Source organism: Artemia sp. Qi Xiang Cuo, chromosome 6, assembly GCF_049724085.1.
Source record: "Artemia sp. Qi Xiang Cuo chromosome 6, ASM4972408v1, whole genome shotgun sequence".
NCBI classification, from domain to species: domain Eukaryota; kingdom Metazoa; phylum Arthropoda; class Branchiopoda; order Anostraca; family Artemiidae; genus Artemia; species Artemia sp. Qi Xiang Cuo.
This window is the reverse complement of record NC_142799.1, coordinates 79,470,179-79,490,587: the sequence shown is the minus strand read 5'-3', so window position 1 is coordinate 79,490,587 and position 20,409 is coordinate 79,470,179. Positions and strand designations below refer to the sequence as shown.

Here is a 20,409-nt window from a genome sequence, read left to right as displayed (position 1 = left end):
CAATGCAAACAAACATACCATAGATTTTAATGTAAATTAATAAATAAATTTAGTTTTTTAAATTAATTTTCTTATGTTACCAAGTTTTAGACAATAGAAAACTAAAGGTCATAAAGGCAATAAGGTTTCGATGTTTTATTGTTTTTTAGTTGTGCACTAAGATTAGTGAAAACAGGGCCACCAACAGGAAGGTTGTGCACAGCCAGCCCCATCCGCCCACCCTTTAGGATTAAACCCGACCCCCTAATATCCTCCCATTTGTAGCGCAAATGTGAGGATAGCCTTATATAGTGCTTGTTAATTGTTATCTCTTTTGTAAAGTTATTTTAGTTTTTTTAATTATTTTTTTTCTGTTACTAAGTTTTAGACAATAGAAAACAAAAGGTCAAAACGACCACAAGGCTTTAATGTTTTATTGGGTCTTTTTCTAAAAACTCCTCATTTTATTGTGTACAGCCATCCCTACCCTGCCCAACTACCCCTTATCATTAAACCCGACGCCCTCATATCCTCCCATTTCCAGTGCAAATGGGAGGATAGGTCTGTCCAACCCCGTAATTTCCTCGCATTTGCAGCGCAAATGGAGGATAGCTCTATATACTGCTTGTGAATGGTTATCTCTTGCGTAAAGTTATTTTAGTTTTTTAGATTAATTTTCTTATGTTACTAAGTTTTAGACAATAGAAAACTAAAGGTCATAAGGACAATAAGATTTCGACGTTTTATTGTTTTTTAGTTGTGCACTAAGATTAGTGAAAACAGGGCCACCAAAGAGAAGGTTGTGCACAGCCAGCCCCGTCCGCCCACCCCTTAGCATTAAATCCGACCCCCTCCTCTCATTTGTAGCGCAAATGGGAGGATAGCGCTATATACTGCAACGATTATATAATTCTCTCTATATACTAAAAGAATTTTTTCCGTTTGTAGATTTCGCTTCCATATAAAAGGATTTCCTCATCGCCATAAAGGCAGTAAGGTTTCAATGTTTTATTGTTTTTTTAGTTGTGTAATAAGATCAGTGAAATCAGGACCACCAGCTAGAAGGTTTTGCACAGTCAGTCCCGTCCGCCCACCCCTTTGCACTAAACCCGACCTACTCCTCCCATTTGTTGCGCAAATGGGAGGATAGCTCTATATACTGCTTGTTAATGGTTATCTCTTTTGTAAAGTTATTTTAGTTTTTTCTAATTATTTTGTTTCTGTTACTAATTTTTAGACAATAGAAAACCAAAGGTCATAAAGACCATTAGACCTTAATTTTTTATTGGGTCTTTTTGTAAAAGCTCTTCATTTTGTTGTGCACAGCCAGCTCCACTCGCCCACTCCTTAACATTAAACCAGACCCCCTAATATCCTCCCATTTGCAGCGCAAATTAGAGGATAGGTTTATGTACTGCAACGATTATATAATTCTTTCTAGATAGCCTACTAAAAGAATTTTTTCTGTTTGTAGATTTTGCCTCCATATAGAAGTATTTCCTTATTGCCATAAAGGCAATAATGTTTCAATGTTGTATTGTTTTTAGTTTTGCAATAAGATCAGTAAATATAGGGCCACCAACTGGAAGGTTTTGCACAGCCAACCCCGTCCGCCCACACCTTAAAATTAAACCCGACCCCCTAATAGCCTCCCATTTGTAGCGCAAATGGAAGGATACCTCTATATACTGCTTGTTAATGGTTATCTCTTGTGTAAAGTTTTTTTTTTTTTAATTAATTTTTTTTCTGTTACGAAGTTTTAGACCATAGAAAACATAAGGTCATAAAGACCATTAGGCTTTAATGTTTTACTGGGCCTTCTTCTAAGAACTGCTCATTTTCTAAAAACAGCTCATTCGACTAGTTATCACGTACCCTTTTAAGAGTCAAAAGTTTTGAGAGGAAACCCCCCCCCCTTACACCTTTTTTCCTCAAATGGACCAGATCAAATTTGAAATAGCTATTTTAGTTCAAAATATTGCTAAGGTAATTTTTCTTTCTCCATACCCGGGCACTTCGTATCGAAGGCGTTGTCGTAGAAAGTTCGAAAAGGGCTCATTCGATTGCAAATTGGAGTGGCTAGTGCCTTTTACAATAGTCGAAAGTGATTGGAAGGCAACTAGCCCCCCCCCCCGCCCAGTATTCCCCCAAACAAATCCAATCAAAATCTTGAGATAGCCATTTAGTTCAGCGTAGTGTATTTCCAGATAGAAAATACTTTTTTTTAGGAGGACACTCACCCACAACCCTCGGGGCAAGGGTTTTAAAGTAAGCCCTGGGAGCATATAAGGTTTTTATAGAAGGCTTTGTCGTAGAAACTTCAAAAAAGGCTCATTCGATTGGAAATTCAAAGGGCTAGTGCCCTTTTTAATAGTCGAAAGTGATTGGAGGGCAACTAGCCCCCCCTCCCCCACCCGTCCTTCCCCCAAACACATCCAATCCAAATTTTGAGACAGCCATTTTGTTCAGCGTAGTTGATTTCCAGATAGTAAATATCTTTTTGAGGAGGACACTGCCCCACAACCATCACGCAAGGGTTTTAAGTTATGCCCTGGGGGCATATAAGGTTTTTATAGAAGGCGTTGTCCTAGAAACTTCAAAAAAGGCTCATTCGATTGGAAATTCAAAGGGCTAGCGCCCGTTTTAATAGTCGAAAGTGTTCGGAGGGCAACTAGCTCCCCCCCCCCCTCTCCGCTCCCATCATTCCCCCTAACACGTCCAATCAAAATTTTGAGATAGCCATTTTGTTCAGCTTAGTTGATTTCCAGGTAGAAAAAATGTTTTTGAAGAGGACACTCCTCTACAACCCTCGGGGCAAGGGTTTTAAGTTATACCCTGGGGGCATATAAGGTTTTCATAGAATTCGTTGCCGTAGAAACTTAAAAAAAGGCTCAAAAAAGGCGATTGGAAATTCAAAGGGCTATTACCCTTTTTAATAGTCAAAAGTGATTGGAGGGCAACTAGCCCCACCCATGCCCATCATTCCCCCAATTACATCCAATCAAAATTTTGAGATAGCCATTTTGTTCAGCGAAGTTGATTTCCAGATAGAAAATATGATTTTTAGGAGGACACTCCCCCACAACTCTCGGGGCAAGGGTTGTAAGCTATGCCCTGGGGGAATATAAGGTTTTTTATAGTCGAAAGTGGTTTAAGGGCAACTAGCCCCCCTCTCTCGCCCACCTTTTCCTCAAACACATCCAATCAAAATTTTTAGATAGCCCACAACCATCACGCAAGGGTTTTAAGTTATGCCCTGGGGGCATATAAGGTTTTTATAGAAGGCGTTGTCCTAGAAACTTCAAAAAAAGGCTCATTCGATTGGAAATTCAAAGGGCTAGCGCCCGTTTTAATAGTCGAAAGTGATCGGAGGGCAACTAGCTCCCCCCCCCACTCCGCTCCCATCATTCCTCCTAACACGTCCAATCAAAATTTTGAGATAGCCATTTTGTTCAGCATAGTTGATTTCCAGGTAGAAAAAATGTTTTTGAAGAGGACACTCCTCTACAACCCTCGGGGCAAGGGTTTTAAGTTATACCCTGGGGGCATATAAGGTTTTCATAGAATTCGTTGCCGTAGAAACTTAAAAAAAGGCTCAAAAAAGGCGATTGGAAATTCAAAGGGCTATTACCCTTTTTAATAGTCGAAAGTGATTGGAGGGCAACTAGCCCCCCCCATGCCCATCATTCCCCCAAATACATCCAATCAAAATTTTAAGATAGTCATTTTGTTCAGCGTAGTTGATTTCCAGATAGAAAATATGTTTTTGATGAGGACAATCCTCTACAACCCTCGGGGCAAGGGTTTTAAGTTATGCCCTTGGGGCATATAAGGTTTTCATAGAAGTCATTATCGTAGAAACTTCAAAAAAGGCTCATTCGATTGGAAATTCAAAGGGCTAGTGCCCTTTTTAATTGTCGAAAGTGATTGGAGGGCAACTAGCCCCCCTTCCACGCCCATCATTCCCCCAAACACATCCATTCAAAATTTTGAGATAGCCATTTTGTTCAGCGAAGTTGATTTCCAGATAGAAAATATGATTTTTAGGAGGACACTCCCCCACAACTCTCGGGGCAAGGGTTGTAAGCTATGCCCTGGGGATATAAGGTTTTAATTGAAAATGTCGTAGAAACTTGAAAAGGCTCATTCGATTAGAAAATCAAAGGGCTAGTGCCCTTAATAGTCGAAAGTGATTTGAGGGCAACTAGCCCCCTCTCACGCCCACCTTTTCCTCCAAACACATCCAATCAAAATTTTTAGATAGCCATTTTGTATCAACGTAGTTGTAAAGTTTCTAGATAAAATTATGTTTTTGAGGAGAACACATCCCCCACAACCCTCAGGGCATGAGTTTGTAAGTTATACCCTGGGAGCTATGTAAGGTTTTTATTGAACGCGATCGTCGTAGAAACTTCCAAAAGGGCTCATTCAGATCGAAAATTGAAATGGCTAGTGCCTCTTTTAATAGTCGAAAGTGATTGAAGGGCAGCTAACTCTCCTCTCCAGGCCCACCATTCCCCAAGCACATCCAATCAAAATTTTGAGATAGTCCATTTTGTTCCAACGTAGTTCGAAAGTTCTGGAAATTGGGTCTTTGAGGATGATAGCTCCCATCACAGCTTTCAGGGCAAGGGTTATAAGTAATGCCCTTGAGGCATATAAGGTTTTATATAGAAATAGTTGTTGTAGAAACTTCAAAAAGGGCTCATTTGATTAGAAATTCGAAAGGCTAGTGCCCTTTTTAATAGTCGAAAGTGATGTGGAGAGCAACTAACCCCCCTCTCACACCCTCCATTTTCTCCAAACACATCCAATCAAAACTTTTGAGATAGCCATTTTGATCAACGTAGTTGAAAGTTTTGGAAATTAGGTCTTTCAGGATGAAAACCCATCCCCCCACAACCCTCAGGTCATGAGTTTTAAGTTATGCCCTGGGAGCATGTAAGGTTTTTATTGAAATTGATGACTGAGACTCTAATTGAGACTCTATGATAAAAACTTCAAAAGGGGCTCATTCAATTGGAAATTGAGAGGGCTAGTGCCCTTTTTAATAGTTGACAGTGATTGGACGGTAACTAACCCCTCTCTCACATCCACCATTACCTCAAACACATACAATCAAAATTTTGAGATAGCAATTCAACGTAGTTTAAAGTTCTGGAAATTAGGTCTTTGAGGATGACAACCCCTCACAGCCCTCAGGACAAGGATTTTAAGTTATGCCCTGGGGGCATATAAAGTTTTTACAGAAAGTGTTGTCGTAGAAACTTCAAAAAGGGCTCATTCGATTAGAAATTGAAATGGCTTGTGCCCTTTTTAATAGTCGAAAGCAACTAGAAAGCGACTAAAACCCCTTCCACTCCCACCATTTCCCCAAACACATCCATTCAAAATTTTGATATAACCATTTTTTTCCACGCAGTTGAAGTTCAGGAAATTATACCTTTGAGCAGGACACATCCCTCACAGTCTTCAGGGCAAGGGTTATAAGTTATGCCCTGGGGGCATATAAGTTTTTATTGAAATCTTAGTTGGAGACACTTGAAGAGGGGCTCTTTCGATTCGAAATTCAAAAGGGTAGGGTCTTTTTTAAGAGTTGAAAGGGATTTACGGCAGCTAGCCCCCCTGTCTTGCCCATCTTTTGCCCAAAAACATACAATCAAAACTGTGAGATAGTTATTTAATTCAGTGTTGTGGATTTCCAGATAGAATTTATGTTTTCGAGGAGGACACTCCCCCACAGCCCTCAGGGCAAGGGTTGTAAGTTATGTCCTGGGAGCATATGAGGTTTTTACTGAACGCGTCGTCGTAGAAACTTCAAAAAGGGCTCATTCGATTGGAAATTGAAATGGCTAGTGCCCTTTTTAATATTAAAAGTGATTGGAAGGCAACTAACACCCCTTCCACGCCCACTATTTCCCCAAATATATCCAATCAAAATTTTTAGATAGTCATTTTGTTCCATGCAGTTTAAAGTTCAGGAAATTATACCTTTGAGCAGGACACCCCCCCCAAGTCTTCAGGGCAAGGGTTATGAGTTATTCCCTGGGGACATATAAGGTTTTTATTGAAATGTTTGTTGTAGAAACTTGAAAAAGGGCTCAATCGATTGGAAATTCAAAGGGCTAGTGCCCTTTTTAATAGTCGAAAGTGATTTGAGGGCAACTAACCTCCCTCTCACGCCCACCTTTTCCCCAAACACATCCAATTAAAATTTTTATGTCATTTCATTCAACGCAGTTGAAAGTTTTGGAAATTAGGTCTTTAAGGATGACAACCCATCCCCCTCCAAAACCCTTGGGGCAAGGGTTTTAAGTTATGCCTTGGGAGCATGTAAGGTTTTTATTGAAATTGATGTTTTAAAAACATCCAAAAGGGTTCATTCAATTGAAAATTGAAAGGGCTATTACCCTTCTATTAGTCGAAAGTGATTGAAGGGCAACTAAGCCCCCTCTCACGCCCACCATTTCTCCGAGCACATCCAATCAAAATTTTGAGATATCCATTTTGTTCAACGTATTCGAAAGTTCTGGAAATTAGGTCTTTTAGGATGATAACCCCATCAGAGTTTTCAGTGCAAGGGTTGTAAGTTATGCCCTGGGGGCATATAAGGTTTATATAGAAAGTTGTTGTAGAAATTTCAAAAGGGGCTCATTTGATTGGAAATTGAAATTGCCCTTTTTAATAGTCGAAAGTGAGTGGAGAGTAATTACCCGCCCCCCCCTCTTACGCCCTCCATTTCCCCAAACACATTCAATCAATGTTCAGAGATACCTATTTTGTTTAACGTAGTTGAAAGTTCTGGAAATTATGTATTTAAGGATGTATATTTTTTTCAGTGAAGTGCAAATTATGTTCTGGCCTTGGGAAGGCATAGAGGTTTTGAGCCCAACTTATGTTAATTTCTGCTCGTTTTGAGTTTGATTCAGTTATTTATTGTAATTTACGTTCGTTTTGAGTTTCATTTATTTATCGATGCTGATTTTCGGTAGTTTCACGCTTGGTAGATTATTTGATTTTATTTTTGCTCATTTTTGTTTAATGGAGTTCTTTACTTTTCTTTGAAAATCTTATTTTGCGGAAAAAGTTTTTTAATTAATGAAGAAAATAGGGCATGTTTGATCCTGGATCTTCTGGATGCGCTGCTAGTTGTGTATAAATGCACTGAGATTCGTGAAAATAGTGCTCCAATTTAAAGGTTTTACACAGCCAACCCTGTGCACTCCCTAGCGTCAAACCCGACCCCTTAATATCCCCCCACAATATATATTAATGTAAATGAATAAATAAATCTTAAAACAAGTGAAACTTAAATTGAATATGCAAATCAAGTTTGAATCGAATAAATATAACTACAAACAAGAGTTTGGGTATCGCCTCACTGCAGAAGCCTGAAACCTACTGCGTCATTGGCGCTTTACTGAAAACGAATTATATTACAAATGTTTTTTTTTGTACTTAATATTGAAGATAAATATTAAAATTACGGTAAAATTTTGAAATGATAAGCTTTCAGCAATTAATATCATTATACACAAAATATTCAGTTTAATTTATTAGTTCTTTCCAAGATTGTTCAAGACAAATATAGTTTCACTACAAACAAAATTTGGATACTGTCCCATTCTTTAACTGTAAAATCCTAAGGCCTTCTGCGTCATTGGTGCTTCACTGAAAACGAATTACTCGTATATTACAAATTTATTCTTTTCCAGTTTTTACAGCATTGAAAATGAAAATAAAAATTACAGTGAAAAAAAATCTTGAACTGATGGATCTTTCAACAGTTAAGATTATTATATATCTAATATTCAATTTGACTTTGTTTATACTTTCCAAGACTGTTCAAGACTCATATAGTTTTCAGTAAGGCACCAATGACGCAGTTGGTTTTAGGCTTCTGCAGTGAGGTGATACCCGAACTCTTGTTTGTAGTTATTTTTATTCGATTCAAACTTGATTTGTAAATTCAATTTAAGTTTCACTTGTTTTAAGATTTATTTATTCATTTACATTAATATATATTGTGGGAGGATATTAAGGGGTCGGGTTTGACGCTAGGGGGTGCACATCAATATATATTGTATGTTTGTTCGCATTGACTGTTTATTTAATTTCTGTTCGTTTTAAGTTTCATTTATACTTTAATAGAAAACTATTTTTTTTCATTTTAAGCTTGATTTTCATATTCAATCTAAGCATTACTTGCTTTAAGATCTATTTATTCATTTATATTATTTTTTGTTGTATGTTTTTTGCTATGATTGTTCATTTAATTGCTATTCTTTTTTGGTTTCATATATTCTTTAATAGTAATTTCTGTCGTTTTGAGTTTGGATTTTAACAGGTATTTGTATCTCCTGAGCTTAACTTTAAAATGACCTTTACATTTCTTTAAAAAACTTTTATTTCGCAAAGTTTTTTTAATTAATAGCAAGAAAAGGAGACTCCAAAGCAGTTTACAGTCTCACAAATGAAATGCTAGGAAAGCTTCCCAGCAGATCCAGCCAAGTCAAAGATGAAAGCGGAAATTTTCTCACCGAAATTGAGAAAATTGATGAGAGGTGGGTATCCCACTTCGAAAAGGTTTTGTATAGACTGAGACCAACTGACCGAGAATCATCCCTTCTGGGCCATTTCTTAACCTGAAAATTGAAGAAAATCTCCCAAAATCTGCGGAAATACTTGTTGCAGTGAAGAAACTCATGAATGGAAGATCACCTGGTGAAGACTACATAACTTCGGAAATGATCAAGGCATCAGTGAGGACATGCCTCTTCTTGTGGATAGCACTGATTGCAACAGTCTGGCAGTCCGAAAAGGTCACTGGCGACTGGGCCAAAGGGATAATTGTTAAGATATTTAAGACAAGTAATGCAGTTACCTTCTATAACTGGCGAGATGTAAACCTAATATCAGCACCAAGTAAGGTTGTAGCGCTTGTAATACTCGAGCGCCTGAAAAAAGCACTCGATCCGTTTCTGAGAGAAGAGCAACAAGGCTTTCGTAAAGGTAGATCTTGTTCAGACCTCATGTTCACACTCAGGACTCTGATAGAAGTAGCAAATGAGTAGTCCAACAAGATATACATGTTCTTAATCGATTTTGAAAAAGCCTTCGATTCTGTGGACCGTGACACACTCTGGGAAATTCTACAGTATTATGGGGCCTCAAGAAAAGAATAAGTTTGATCATGGCCTTTTTCGAAAATACGGAATGTTGCGTAAAGACAGAGAATCGAACAACTAGGTACTTCAAAATATGTCAGGAGTGCGACAGGGATTGTTCCATCACCGTTTTTATTTGTTATTGTAATGGGCCATGTTTCGCTAAAAGTGACTGGTATTGGAGTAACTGTCGGAAATAAAATCCTTTAGGACCTTGACTTTGCGGATGACGTGGCACTTTTGGAGAGGACAAAGCAGTGAGCTCCTTAACGAAGTAAGCTTTAAAGCGGAGAAAGTCGGCCTAAACATCAACATAGACAAGACTAAATCAATGGCAACAGCAGGCTCTTCAGTTAAGCTCCTGTACAAAATTAGCAGAGTCGATCAATTTAAGTACCTCGGAAGCTTACACAGGAGAGGTACAAAATGAGGTCAAGAGAAGAATTGGCATGGCAATCGCTGCTTTCAACAAACTTAAGCCTGTTGGAAATAAAAGAAGTACTCGCTTGCACTCAAGCTGCAACTTCTTAATAGCAACGTTTTTTTCCATGCCATTTTATGCCAGTGAGTGCTGGAAACTAGATGTTAGGACAGATAAAAAACTCACAGCTTTCGAAAATATGTGCTTGAGACGCATGCTGAATATCGGTTGGCGTCAAAAACAGAAAAAAAAAAGTTTTCGTAATTGCCAATTAATGCTAAGTTGAACCTGAATGTTAGTTATCCCTTTTGAATCAGTTTCAATTGACACTTTTTCATAATAAACTATATTTTTTGAAGCACCGTTCATTAATTTTTGGGTATTATGGGTCGAGGTTCATATGACCAGAGCACTGCCTTTCTTCATAATTTATATTTCTAAATAAGTTACTGTTATTGGGCCTCCAATCTCTGCGGCATTTTTATTTAAATCAGTGTGAAGAAAATGGTTATTTGTGACGTTGATAATGACATATTAGGAGAACTACAGTAGCTGACACGTATTGGCAGATAGGAGCAGAAAAATTTAGCAGAGATGTTTGACACATTTAAAACTGTGAATCCTGCATGAGTGTAACCTTAGTCAACGGAGCGTACACCGGTATATATAGAGCCTTGGCCTCACAGAGGATTTTGACATTATTTCAGATCAAAATGAACAACGATTTTCTTAGCAATTGCCTCATTCCCTGCTGCCATTGAGCTTTCCAGGGATTCTCCCGCTGGCAACGCAAATGTATCTCGGACGAAAGCTTAGTCACAGCAAGTCGTGTAAATTATTGCTCCACTCCTTAGCCCTACATCTCTGCTACTTCTGCAAACAGGGTAGCCTAGCATTATCCCTGTGCACTTTTGACAGTGTATCCAATAACTATAACTTTATGTGACAAAAGCATTCAAGTAATGAAATACCCCTGCTTAAGCAGCCTTATTTTGCAATTATTAATGATCTCATGGCGCAATAATTAGTGTGCGGCACATTGGAAGTTTGCTCATGCTCTTTTTTTGTTTGGGAGGGGGATTCTCACTTTGGGTTTCTTGCCTTTCTTTAAACTGTCCACAAGGCTTTGTGGCTTTGAAACACATTTGTCTTTAGCCTTCTTGTGATAAAGACCTACAATATAAGGTTGATACTGCGAGCAAAACAAATAGCGAATTTTGAGCTTCTAATCAGCGCTTGTTGAAAATTATCCAAAGGCTGGCCATACATTTCTGCAAGCGAGTACTTAAAACTGGCTTAAAATTTTTCTAAAACTGCTTGTACTGTTTTTTTTTGTTTTTTTTTTCAGTAGGGTCAACTTGAATGAGTGTTGAGTTAAACGGAGTTTACTTGAATGGGGTTGGGGTAAACGGGTGTTGAATTGTATCGGATTGAAATTGAATTGGGGTTGAATTGCAGAGGGTTGGAGTTAAATGGAGTTTAATTCAGTGAAGGTTAGGCTGCATGGTGGATGAGTTGAATGGGGTTGAATTGCATGGGACTGAGGTAAACAGAGGTCGAGATAAACGGGAGTTGAATTGAACGGTGTCGAATTTAATAGGGTTTCAGTTCAATGAGGATTGAGTTAAAGTGGTGGTATAGAACAGGATTGAGTTAAGTAAGGTTGAGATATATATTGAGTTGCAAAAACTCTGACCTTAAGTTTTCGACATTGCTACTGCGTTAAGTACTATAAGGCTGATATTGCAAACTTGGCGATTAGAGATAGATGGTGGTTGACTTAAATTGGACTGAGTTGCATTGGAGTGGAGTTGTATTGAGTTGAGTTTGTTGGAGGTTGAACTGCATGGATGTGGTCTAAATGCGTTTAAGTTAAATGTGCTTAAATTGCGTGGTGCTAAATTGACCGGTCGGGGGGGGTTGAGTTACACCGAGGTTGAGTTAAACCAAAGTTGAGTTGAATTTGATTGAACTGAATGGATTTCAATTGAAATAGGGTTGAATCGAACAAATATCTGAGTTGAAGGGGTTGAATTGAACGGAGTTGAGTTAAATGGGGGTTGAGTGACACGCCATATCACTGATTTTGCTTCTTCGATGCCCAATAATCCGGATGCTCATGGATTATATACTGAGTGACCCATAAAGGGGTTCTCAAATTCAACAGACTTTACTTCTTAGTTTCGAGTCAGAATTGAGTAAAACCTTCGTCAGAAATAATAATAGGTTTGGGATTATCACATTAAAATTCGAAAATCCTAGAAGATCCTTGAGTAGATATCGAAGATGACCTTAATTTAGCCTTATGTCCTTCAGGAATTGCACAAACATTGTCCATGGCTTTCTACGAGAAAAAAAGGAATAGCGATGATAACCTCCACCGTTGCTTCCTTTTTTCCAAAATTGGCTCTCAGACTCCCTTCGGATATTCAATCTTTGAGGAAAAAAAAAATCTTGAAAAAAAATCTTGGGGGCTAAGGTCTGGGATATTGGACATACAAGGGAACTGACTTCACCTGTGCGCATAGTATCTTGGACAGTGCTGATTTTTTCCACGTGTTATTCAAAAAAACAGATGAAACAATCTTTTCCAAAAGAGACACGATATGGCTTAAGATCCCACCACTCCTCCACGACTTTTTTTTATTTGTACGATTATTTGTAAACGCTTGTAAGGCCCATATAATCTCCAGGGACTACATTTATGCCCTAGGGATCATTGATCAGTCCCTGGAGTTGTGTTTTATTTTGTGTTTATATTGGATAAAGTCAAAGTTCAAAGTTAATTTTTCCGGTTCATTACCCCCTCCCCCTCCCCTAACTCAAAATAGTGGCTCGTGCATAATAAATTCACTGGTAGACGCTAATCTACATCATCAAAGAAAATATTTTTATAAATGTTTTTTCTTTTTATTTCTTTCAAAAGCTCATTTGTTTTCCTCTTTCCCTTTCTGTTTAAACCAGTCACCAAAAACCCATGCAAATTGCCATTTATTGAATAGGTTCTCTTTGTACTTCATAGGAAGATGTATGTTCTAACTTGAAAATTTCCAAGTTATGACAAAGAGCTCAGATAAGTTTTAGTGTCAGAAGATAGACACTGAAGCAGAGAACAAGTCCCTTTTGAAAGTTGGATGTTCTCGAGTGAAGTATCGCTTAAGGAATGAACCTAACTGGAAAACTATTATATCGTCACGAAGAAAAGGAATTAATCTTTATTTACTAAGACAACTTTGTCGTGAAAGTGTGAAAACGTCCAGGAGTCCCGACATTTCAGGGTCTTGCAGATGAAATACCGGTGGGGCTTGCAGCTGAAATGCAGTGGAAAAAAGGTGGGGAATATTGAGAGAAGTACTACCCCAAGGGATTTATGTTAAGATAAAGATATGAACGTCCTAGACTAACATGCATATCGAATGATATTTTCTTTTTCTTCTACTTTTAGTTTTAGTTTTTTTAGTTTTAGTTTTTTCCATCTACTTTTAGTTTGCTTTATTTGTATTCACAGTCTACTCATACGTTTTTGCAACCTTTTTTTAGAGGTTCAAGGGTTCGTGACCCTGGAGTCCAGACCCCCCCCCTCTCCCTACCTACACCCTAAAACAATATGATTTTGATCCCACTAGCCCATCTTCAAATATCATCCTTTAACAATGAGATTTTTCCTCAGAGGAGTTAGCACCACAGACAGTGGATCATATATGTGCCAATTAAGTACAACACCGACCCTGTCACAAATAAGTCATCTAACAGTTCTCACACCACCGGATATTGATGATGTTGGTTTTAGCGGCGATCAAATAATTAATGAAGGCGATAATACTACATTGACGTAAGACTTTTCCCTGTTATTTATCTTGTTTGTCTTTTATTTATCATCTTTTTTCTCTATGCATTTCTCTATAGCTTTTACCCAACCTTGTTCTTATAATGTCTTTTCTTCACGTTTTTGTAACAACACCATCAATAAAATTATTCAGCTTTTTTTTCAATTGTTCTTTCAATAGCATTATCAAATGAAGTTACTAATGATTAAATGTCCATTAACACAAATAGATCAGTTAAGACATACATTATACAACTACTTATGCTACTATTATTACTTCAAGTTTCTCGCAGCGTTAAGCATCTTCAGCCTAATACACTTGCACTTACTCCTGCCCTATCCTCCCCTTTTTAAAGTCTTCTTTTTTGACAACCCTCGGAAAACTTTCCCATAATCTCGAGTTTTTTATCTTAATCACATCGAAACATAATCTATGAGGGTGAGTTTTTTTCTTCAAGTAAAATAAACTAGTTTTTTGAGCTGAAAGTAAGGAGCAACATTAAAACTTAAAACGAACAGAAAGTATATCGTATATGAGCGCTCTTCACGCTAAAATTTTTCGGTACTTAAAAAAAAATACTTATTGTTCTAATTAAACGACCCTTGTTTTTCATGAGTCGTTTTTAAAGATTTGTGACAAAATTTACACTTTAGCGTATAGAGCGAGGTGTTGAGAATGGGGAAACCTCCCTCATGTACGTAATAATTTCTATTGGTTTGAAGTTCTAATGTTGCTCTTTACTTTTAGTTGAAAAAAAAAGTATTTTCTATATTCAATTTCTGATCGTTTTTTAAGTAACTCCAGAAAATCTGGCTCCACCTCCTCAAAAATACCCCTCCCAACGGAAATATCCTCTGGACAATTCAGTCCTGGTGAAAATTTACCCCTGACAATTAGCCTTAACACCTCCACGCGTAAAATTGAGTCGATAAAGACAAAGCAAGACATATAAGGAGATTTCGTTTAGGAATTCTGGCAAATTCCCACAGCATAAAATCTCCCCTGAAAAGTTCACTCCCTGAAGACTTCCTTCTCCATCGAAAATTCTCTCCGTGCAAAATGCCCCCCCCCCCCACCATAAAACTTGTCCTACTCTCCCCACCCCAAATATGTATGCACACTTCCCAATAACAAATACTGTATGTAATCGATGGGAAAATTTTATAACTTAAAGAACTTTCGCCAGGGGCTTTGGGAGGTCATGTTATCTCCAAAGACATATTTATTGGGCCTTTTAACTATGCTGAACAAAATAGCTATCTCAGAATTTGGGGGGGAAATGGCGTGGGAAAGGACCTAGTTGCCCTCCAATTTCTTGGTCACTTAAAAAGGGCACTAGATCCATTAGAATGAGTCCTCTCCCGATGTTCTAAACCCACTGGGTCGATACGATCACCCCTGGGGAAAAACAAATAAACAAACAAACAAACAAAAAACAAATAAACACGCATCCGTGATCTTTTTTCGGGCAAAAAACACAAGTTTCAACATTTTTGCAGATAGGAGCTTGAAACCTCTTCAGTAGGATTCTCTGATACGCTGAAACTAATGGTATGGGTTCCATTAAGATTATACTACTTTTAGGGGGTCTTTCCCCTTTTTTCGATAATCAGGCAATTTTCTCAGGCTCGTAACCTTTGATGGGTAAGATTAAACTTAATGAAATTTATATATTTAAAATCAGCATAAAAATTCAATTGTTTTGATATATATTTTGGAATCAATATTCCGTTTTATAGAGTTTCGGTTACTATTGAGCCGGGTCGCTTCTGACTTATAATTCCTTACCACAAACTGTTTGACCACCTTGCCACCTCATTATCTGGTTTTAAGCAAAACAGTTCTGGTCATACCACTTATCAAGAGGGTTTGCTTAAGCTGGCTCCGCCACTGAATCATGATATGATTTTTTGTTTGTTTTCCCAAAAGAAGTAAAGTTTTTCCAAGAAAGGTAAAGAGTGAAGTAAAGACTTGAAACGAGGAAAAATAGCTTAAATAAGATGTCGAACTTCAAACGAGCAGCAATTACTATAAACTTATAACGAAGAGAAAAAATAATAAATTATAACAATAAGTTATAACAATTACAGTTATAACAATAAATTATAACAATATAAACAATAAGACTTAAAGCAAACAAAAAGTACTGGATGCTTAAAAACAAAAACAGCAATTACAATAAATAAGTTGGGTATTGTCCCCCCCCCCCTCAGGAAGGCTACAAGACTGTCATTGATGCAGGATCCAAATCAAGATTTGGTGCAAATTAAGTCAGAAATTAGAAGCCATTCTCAAACATGCAAGTTACTTCCTGCATATTGTTTTAAGATTTCGATTATTTCGATCATTTTGAAATAGTGGACTATCCAAAATTTCCATTTTTGCCTCATTTTTATAATTATTGACGTCAAAGCACTTAGAAATCAACATTATTTACAAACAAAATCTACTTGTGTAATCTTTATTGTATTTGGGATTTGAACCTCCATGTTTCATCGTTAGCCTTTGATATGCAATCATCAAGGTCAGAGACCCTTTCATAAAAAGGGGGTGGAAATTGGAAGCTATTGTGAAAAAAGGATAGATAGTGTGTTTTGTTGCAACACACTAAACATTTTTATTAGTGCAGGCTGTGTTTTGTAGCGTCTATTTTGCCAAATCTGCCTTGGATATCCAATCAACAACCAAAGAAGCCCTTTGACATGACATATGGTGTAAATTTCAAGCCATGTTGTGAAATACTTTGAACCATTTGCCATTTTCTCAAAGCAAAAAATTAAAGCCATTTATGAGACACTTTGACCATACGTTGTGTTCCATTCTAGGAAGGTCATAATATAATTTCAGCTTCTAGTTCCTTAAAAAGCCTTTTTGAAATATGTCCTTACTTTGTTCGGCTTTTGGCTTTGATGTTATATTATGATACAATATTTTGATACAATATTAAACTCAAATTTATAATCAACTCTCTCAAACATCTTTTAATATAAAAGTCAAATTTGTCAAACATCTTTTAATACAAAAAGATATTGGCTATGCATGCGAGTTGTAATTTTAGCCTTTTATTTGTCCTTAATGGCCTCAAGTATCCTTAAATTCTGCCTTTGGTTAAGGTAATGAACCATTTATTGTGCTTACCTTGTACCTACATCACCTTTTACTTACCTAAGTAAACTTAAGTTTGGAAGAATAGGAAAATAAGTCTGCACACCAAGAATAGAATATTAGAAGCTACAGTGTTGACAGTGGTTAAGTATGGTTCTTAAGCCGGGGGGGGGGAGGATTCGTGAGTTCTGAAGCGGGGGTTTCGCACGGGGGATAAAAGGTTTCCGAGTTCAGTGTGCTAGAATAGGTTTAAAAATTAGTGTTAAGAATACTAAGTCACTAAGGCAAGGAATAAGTAAAGATGAAAAGGTGGCATTGGGTAACGAAAAGACTGATCAGGTGGACAGCTTTGCTTACGTTGGTAGTATTATTAGTAAAGACGGTAGGAGCAGTGAAGATGTTAAAACTAGAATACTCCTTACTTACGGTTCCTAACTACAAACTGTCAAGGTGTCTTTTTCAAAGTTGAAAACAAGTTTGGAAGAATAGGAAGATAAGTCTTCGAACCAAGATTACAGTGATGCCAGTTGCCAAATATGGTTCTGAAACATGGGCGCTTCAAGCAAAAAAACTGAGAAGGATTTTCAAGATGTTTTCCAGAGAAATTGCCTACATATTAATTTGGGCACCCGACTCACTGACTGTATCTCAAACAGTAGGCTGTGCGAAAAATGTGGGTCAATCCTGCTTTCAACTGCTTTCAAGGGTTATAATGAGACAAAAGTTGAGATGGCTAGGAGACTTCCTGCGGATGAAGGATGACAGATTGCCCAATTTTGTCAGGCAACCGTCTACGGCCAAACCCTAAGCAGGTCACCCCTGAATGGGGTGAGAGGATGTCATAAGGAAAGATTTAAGGGAAATGGGAACTTGTTTGGAGGTTGTAAAGCTAAAGAGAGAGTCTGTGAATAGATTGGGATGGGGTAGAAGTTGGCCTCAGGTGGCATGGTGCTGCAGTTGTCGGTAGTGACTTTGACTTACTTGACTTAAGGCTCCTGCCGAAGATTTGGAGTAGAGAACGACAATATCAGGTTGACCTATCGCTTGTCAGGCTCGCAGCTTCTTCCACTGGGAAGTGGACTTGGGCGAGGAATTCATGGGCTTTGTCCTTCCACCTGGTGGTAGGTACGTCCTCTATGTCGCTTCCATTCGGCAGGGTGGGTCGATGTAGAATGCAAATCGTGCTGGGGCGTCGCACGACATACGAAGGAGGTGGCCCTACCACTGAATAGTTCACTGGGCAAGCTGCGTCGAAAAAGGAGTTTGTGCAGTGCGTGACAGGAGGGTCTGGCTGCTAACGAAGTCAGTCCAGTGAAGTCCCTGGATCCTTCGAAGATGCTCCGTCTCTGCGACTTCAGCGGCGATAAGGATAGGTTTTGCAGCTGGCCAAGTCTCCGCTCCATTCAGCAGTACAGTGCTGACTGGCGCATTGTAAATGTGCATTTTGGTTTGGCGGCTTGTGTTTGGTTTTCGCCACTCGCTGCTCAGCCTCCCGATAATTGCCGACGCTTTGGCTGTTCGAGATGTTAGCTCTTTTGTGATCCATCCATCCCTCAACAGAATAGATCCCAGGTAAGTGAAGTCTTCAACCACATTACTTGGTTGCTCCCAATGTCGACTTTCTTTACACTAGAAAGGGACGTGGGAGGCTCAAGGAGCATAACTTTGGTGTTTTGCCAGTTGATTTTCAGTCCAACTTTCGAGCCTTTTCCTGACAGCACCTGGAGAGCTTTTTGACGGTGTCTGCAACCAACACTATGTCGTATAAGTCAGCATCAGAGAGAAGCCGGTCGCCAAACTGAAGATCAAACTGAAGATGATTCGTCGTGCTCGTCATAACTTAGTCTGTGACGCAGATGAAAACCTCGGGAGCGGTGGCGCAACCCTGCCGGACGCCTGTCTTGACGGAGAATGTGGGACTGCGTCTTCCATTGCCTTGCACGCAGCTCTCTGTATCGTCATAAAGCTCTTCGAAAAACGAGAAATATTCCTAGGGTAGGCCTGTAGTTCACAGTATCAGCCAGGGCGAACGGCGATCTACAGAATCGAAGACAGTCTTAAAATCCACGATTGCGATAAACGCATTTCAGTGGAACCCTCGAGTCTTCTCTATCAACTGGCGCATAGTGAAAATTTTCTCCGTCATCGAACTGCCATGGATTAACCCTGCTTGCTGGACTCTCCTTTTTCTACGCAAAAAGGGGAAGCACCTGTCCATGAGTGGCATGGCTAAGAGTTTACCAGGTACGCAGAAAAGAGTAATCCCATGGTAATCGGAGCATATTTGACGACTGCCCTTGCGTTTCCAGAGTGGCATTATGATGCCAGTACAGCAGTCTTTCGTTATGCTTTCCGTCGTCCATACGACAAAGAAGATTAGCTGGAGTCACAGAATCATCGCTGCATCCATGTACTTGAAGAGTTCTGAAGGAATACCACGGACTCCAGGGGGTGGGGCTATATATTTAGCGATTTTACAGCATTTTGGATCTCAGAGGTGGTAAATGGTTGCGATACGAGGTCAGAAGTAGCCTCTGTGGTTGTAGCTGCTTGAATCTGGTCTGGGTTGTGATGAGCAATGGTTTCGGCGTTCAGAAGCATTGAGAAGTGACTGATCCAAGGTGGAGAGCTGGCCTGCATAGTCATCCAGCATGCTGCCATTCGCAGACACAACAGGGCTCACGATGGAAGTAATCCCTTCCGTCAGCTCGTGGAGGTGTTTTTACAAGGAGCAGGTGTCTCCTTTCTTTGCAGCACATCCAAGATCACTGGCTTTCTTGTCGACAAAGGTTTTCCTATCACTGTTTAGTAGGCTATTGCGCAGGCCATTATGTCTTTGCTCTGGCAAATTCTTTGCTAAGCAGGCCTTCTGGCGCAGCTCAATCACGGACAGGGTCTCCTGGGATATCCTCGGTTTATTCCAATATGTCACCAGCGTCCGGCGTCCAGCGGCACCAGCGTCCCGAGATCATAATATAATCGATCATCTTCTTTGTCCGGCCATTGTTACTATACCAAATGTATTTGTGTATATCTCGTCTCTGAAAGAGCGTATTTTAAATGACCTGATTATGCGTATTGCAGAGCTGGAGGAGTCTTTGTCCGTTGTCATTCAGTGGATCTGGAGTCACAGGGCCGAGATCATTTCTCCACATGCCCTACCTGTCATTGAACTAAGTGTTAAGGCCTCCAAGTACAGTAACAATATTGTGAGGTGGGACTCTACACAGGGTTGCTGAGAACTCTGTGTAGAACTGATCCTTCGCTTCCGCAGAACTTGGATTGGTAGGAGCATAAAATAAAATAATTGTCCACTTTCCATGCTCGTGCTGGAGCTAAGCCATCAGTATTCTATCTGAGAATTCCTTATAAGAGAGAAGGCATCTCTTAGCTCTGGCGTTCAGCAGGAGGCCTACACCGTTTTTCTTAGTCTTCGGGTTACCAGACCAAATCAGGTCTGGATCACTAATATACTTGGACTCTCTTACGACAAGGCGGGTTTCCGTGAGTCCAGCCACAGCTACATTGAAGCGTTTTAGCTCGAAAGTAAGCATTGATTTATCTCCGGGAAAGTTGAGTCAGGGAACGTTGCAGGTAGCGAGGTGTAGTCCACCTTGGTCGATAAAGTTCATTCGATGGTCCCAGAATCAGTCCAGGGACATGCTGGGGTCGTGGAAGGTAAAACAGGAGTTGGTCATCCCAGGCACCTTCATTGTTATTTGTTGCAGATAACAAATTTCGGGTGGAAGGTTGCAGGCCCACTCGACCCTACGCCTAGAATCTGATTGAAGCTAGAACTCACCTAGATGCTGAGAGTCCTTGGGATGGGCTCCACCCACCTCATCAGGTTGCGGCTGCCCATTAAGATGGAGTGTTTAGTTAGGGGAAATCCCATATCCAGAGGCAAGTG

The 20,409-nt window shown here is 39.3% G+C and overlaps 1 protein-coding gene across 3 annotated transcripts in view; it reads left to right on the top strand.

Annotated features, from left to right (window-relative positions):
- The window catches only part of LOC148951637 (protein amalgam-like), a 167,369-nt gene that overhangs the window by 51,371 nt on the left and 95,589 nt on the right, over positions 1 to 20,409 (top strand). For all 3 annotated transcript variants that reach the window (XM_089090399.1, XM_089090401.1, XM_089090398.1), the window contains exon 4: positions 13,238 to 13,399. In XM_089090399.1, coding sequence (XP_088946525.1) covers positions 13,238 to 13,399 — 162 coding nt within the window. The remainder of the gene's footprint in view (positions 1 to 13,237; positions 13,400 to 20,409) is intronic.